A 4,323-nucleotide genomic window follows, 5' to 3' on the forward strand; every position below is an offset into this window, starting at 1 on the left:
ATCAAATCTTTCTTCCTGGCTCCAGGCTAAAAAGTCCTAATTCTATAGATTATCCTATATAATCTACCATATTTGGTAATATTTTTCATATATTCAGTTTTTCTAGGCTCTCCCTGACGTGTCCTTCATATTTAATACAATACTTAAGTGGAGCTCTTACATTCACCAAGTGGAGAGGTTCCATGACTTGCTTAGTCTTAGACACCAAACTTCTGTTAATTCAGCCGGAAGTCAGAGTCTCTTTGGGAAGCATATCGCTGTGCTGATTGTTACAGAGCCTACAACATCAGTGCAAGGAAACTCACATTGAGTACCTACTATGGACCAGGCCCTGTGCCAGCTATTTAAAGACCAGGATTTTAGCCACATTGATCTGATACCAAAGCCCATGTTTGTTCCCATTTTTCTTCTCCAATTAAGTCTTTCTCCTGTGCTTTGCTAAGCCATAGTTTTCAAAGGACATATGACCTATAATTATAGCAACAATAAAGGCCATTCTTTTTCGAGGGCTGAGTATAAAACATTAATGAGTCATGTGTAGCTCCAAGGCTCTGGATTGGTCACTTTTGGTACAAAGTTCGCTGTAGCCCAAATAATGTAAAAGTACACTGGAGCCTATTCCCTTTCCAGATGACCAAATTAATAAATCAGTGACATCCAAATGAATGCTATTTTATTAACATGCTTGGAACATACTAGTGCTGGATTATTCTTCCTAAAATTTTGCTTTGTGCTTCCTTTGAATGGCTTCCCATTGCCCAAACTCCATCTTCCGTCATTCAAATCCTCTGCAAGGTCAGTCTCCTATTTCCCCTCCAATCCAGTCTCCCCTTACTCTTCCAGGCTGTATGAAGAGAGACACAGGTGAGTGTGGAAGGAAGTCGGACAGGAAGTGGAATCATGTTAGGGTGGAGAAATACATAAGGGAAAGTCAGGGTGTTGGCCTTGGTCCTGCTCTCCTCAATTTGTTGTTGGGAAGGGACTTGTCTTCTCCAGGGGTCATTTCTTAGAACTGTGAAACAGCTTAGGGAGGGTCTTATTGGGGGAAAAGACACTCATGGGGTAGACTTTTTGGGCTGAGGAAATCATGAGCTGCTTACATACTATCCCTGAATGTCTAGAATGATTGATTAGTCCAGCTCCCCTTTGCAAGAAGTGAATGCCATCTTGGGTACTGAGAAGTGATCCACTAGACCATTAAGGGGACACTCCTGAGTGTGCACTGCATGTGTCAATTTACTTATCCAAAGGCCTGTGTGGGGGCTCATGAGTCTTTGGAACAGATGGGAATTTCTAGGTGCCCATGCGATATTTGCCTTTTGTACCCCAAAGTGTATAATTATGTCTTGGAGTGTACATGCTGCCTTGGCATCTATGTTGCAGGTTTCTGCAAGTCAAGGACTAGCTATTCTTTGAGCTCCTAACACTTTGCCCACAGATCTATTTAAATGCATGTTGGTCTTGATCTTTGGCTCCATTTTCCACCAGCAACCTACTTCCCTATACTTCTTTCCTTAATGAAGAGGCCCACATGCTTATAGCTGCTGGTATGAATCATCTATCCCAAAGATAGATACCTATTTTGATTGATGGACTGTTTTGATGGCCTTGGAAAAGAAATAGAAGAAAAACATCTTCTCTTATTTCTACTTTTTCTGAAGAGCACACAAATTTTTAAAATTATTTTGAAAGGCAAGAATGCCACTCAGCACAGGCTACACAAGGCTAGTGAAATTCAAGAAATTTTGACAAGGGCAGCCGTGCCAACTCTGTTTACCTAGATGGTCATATGACTACAAACCCAGATTTGATTTGTGTTTTCCCAAGTTATTTCAAAACAATTAGTAACAGAATTGAGCTGACTTACAAAACAGACACAGGAAGTTGCCTAGGACAGAACTCTGCAGATAGTTCTGTGATATGGTCCCTGCTTTCCTTTTGCAGCCTTTCTTAGCTGTAGCCACTGTAGCCTCTACCTCAGAGCTCCAGAACACCCCCTCAGACCCCGTCCTACCAAGGCAGTTTGTGCCCCCTCAGCCTTGGCTGGCCACATTGAGATTAGCTGGGCTTCCATAGCCTAAGTTTCCAGTATCCTGGAGTAAATTCAGGCCATGACAGTGTTCCCCAAGTCACAGCTTTTCTGTAGTTACCTAAATTCTTTTTCTTTTTAAGATGAAAGATGTTTATTTCCCGAATGAGTAGCGATAGGAAGCTAACATCAAAACTACATCAGTATTACGTTTAAATTAAATATTAACTTGTAAATAAAACTCCAAAATGTAGCAGATAAAGAAGGCTTTTTCAACTGGTCCCAACTGTTTTGTCTCTGACATTCTCTCCTATTGCACAACCCAACCAATTACAGCCACATTGGCCCAAAACATGCCTTCATCTAGGCCATACCCTTAGCAAATCTCTACTCTTTCTGCATGACCCAGTTGACTTATCATTTCTTCTGTGAATCCTTCTTTGATTCCCCAGACCTCCACTTCATGGTATTACTAGACATTGGTTGTTTTTTTGTTAAAGCTCTTATCACATTAGATTGCAAATCCTTGGAGTACTTGTCTGTTTTTCATGTATTGTATCTTTATGTTCCTTGGACTTAGAAAATTTAGGGACTAGATTCTATGCCAGCCTCTATGGTTCTGCCTGGTGTCCAGCTTTGTGCTGTAGACCCTAACGGAGGAGAGGCCTGCCCTGAATCTTGATCTAGTTGAATGGGCTATTTCTAGGCCCCTTCTCCAGGTCTGTGCCCTTGACAAAGGTCTGCTCCTAGTGGAGTTGGGGCTGTTATAAAGAGGACTTTGACTACTGTCCTACCTGGGATCACTGGTTGTAGTTTCTCAGCTGGCAGATTTTTTTCCTCTTAAATCATGCACAAGCCCTCCATGCTTCTTGGATGTGCATATTGGATTGTTGGCCCTTTTCTTTCTCTTTGGAGGCCTATCCTCCAATGACTGTATCCCCTTATCTAATCCTACCACATTCTGGCTTTCTTCCTCTCCTACCAGCAGGTGCCATTATGATTTCAGGATGACCCTTAATTAAGTCTATTTATTCATTCATTCAGTCACCAGCTATCTACTAACTACTATGCACAGGCATTGTGCCAGGTGCTGGGCTGCAATGGTGAACAAGACACAGTCTTTGTTTTTCCTCAAGGAGCATATGGGCTACACTGAGCATGAGAGACAATTGCTCTTCCCAGCGTCTCTGCTTTCTTTTTTTCATTTTAAAGATTTTATTGTGGAATTGGGGGAGGAGAACAGAGTTGGGGAATCGGGGAAGGGAAACAGACAAGTTGCTGTCCTTTTATTCTTCAGTCTAGTTGTGGAAGACGTCGCTTCACTGGCCCATGTTGGTATTGTGATCACTGCGCTCCTCCTGGGTGAGGCAGATCGGTTGCCGGCCACTCACGGTAGCTTATGGCAGCCCACTGCAGCCTACACTGTTGCCGGTGATTCATGGCAGCCCAGCTCCAGGTTGAGCTGTTGTTCACCATCTTAGCTGTAGAGGGCAGTGTCACTGGCCCATGTGAGATCTGAACCAGAGGTCCTGCTGCTCAGAGCTCGTGCTCCCAAGCTGACTCTTAACCAACAAGCCACTTGGCCGGCCTGTCTGCTTTCTTTACTCCAAGCCTCCAGTTGTTTCCAAACTCATAACCTACCTCTCTCTGTATGGCAGCTGGAGGCCTACTTTCTTGTGTAAAATTGAGAGCCATGAAGTGTTAAAAACAATACTGATGTTAACTGGGCTCTCTCTTCCTGAAACAATGAACAAGTCTGTGGCACAGCAGGCCTTAGTGTGAGAGGAGGAAATGAAGGACCACTTGGACTATGGAAAAGAGCATTTGGAGAGAAAGTTTTGTAGTCTTTGTCTGACAACACAAAAGGGACAATGTCCCTAGTCATATGGGCTAAAATTATTATTTTAGGCTAACTCCTATTTTTATACCAGAAAATATGGTCCAACAGAAAGAGCATAAAAGATAGGGTTCTGATTTTAAAATCTTGGGATTCTTAAATGAATGGGATTGGGAGTGAATCGAGAAAGTAAATAATTTTTCTTCAGTAGATTTTAACGATTTTTTTTTAACTTTGAAGGACAATTAGTATCGGGCAAGGTGAGTCCTGTGTGTTTAAGATTTACCTGGAAAACTTATTAAAATGCAGAATCCTGGGCTCCCTACTCCAAAATTCTGATTCTTTAGGATTTCTCAAATCCTTGCTGCTATTGATATTTTGGACTGAATAATTCTTTGTAGTGTCGGGGAAGGCCTGTCCTGTGCATTGTTTCTCTCTCTCTCTCTCTCTCTCTCTC

The 4,323-nt window shown here is 42.4% G+C and overlaps 1 protein-coding gene across 1 annotated transcript in view; it reads right to left on the reverse strand.

Annotated features, from left to right (window-relative positions):
• Window positions 1–690: 690 nt before the first annotated feature.
• ANTXR1 (ANTXR cell adhesion molecule 1) overlaps window positions 691–4,323 on the reverse strand; it is a 124,964-nt gene continuing 121,331 nt past the window's right edge. Inside the window, exon 13 of the mRNA XM_019647689.1 lies at window positions 691–844. Within this exon, the coding sequence (XP_019503234.1) occupies window positions 797–844 (48 nt within the window). The 3' untranslated portion in view covers window positions 691–796. The remainder of the gene's footprint in view (window positions 845–4,323) is intronic.

This window comes from Hipposideros armiger, unplaced genomic scaffold (assembly GCF_001890085.2).
Source record: "Hipposideros armiger isolate ML-2016 unplaced genomic scaffold, ASM189008v1 scaffold_114, whole genome shotgun sequence".
Classification (NCBI taxonomy): domain Eukaryota; kingdom Metazoa; phylum Chordata; class Mammalia; order Chiroptera; family Hipposideridae; genus Hipposideros; species Hipposideros armiger.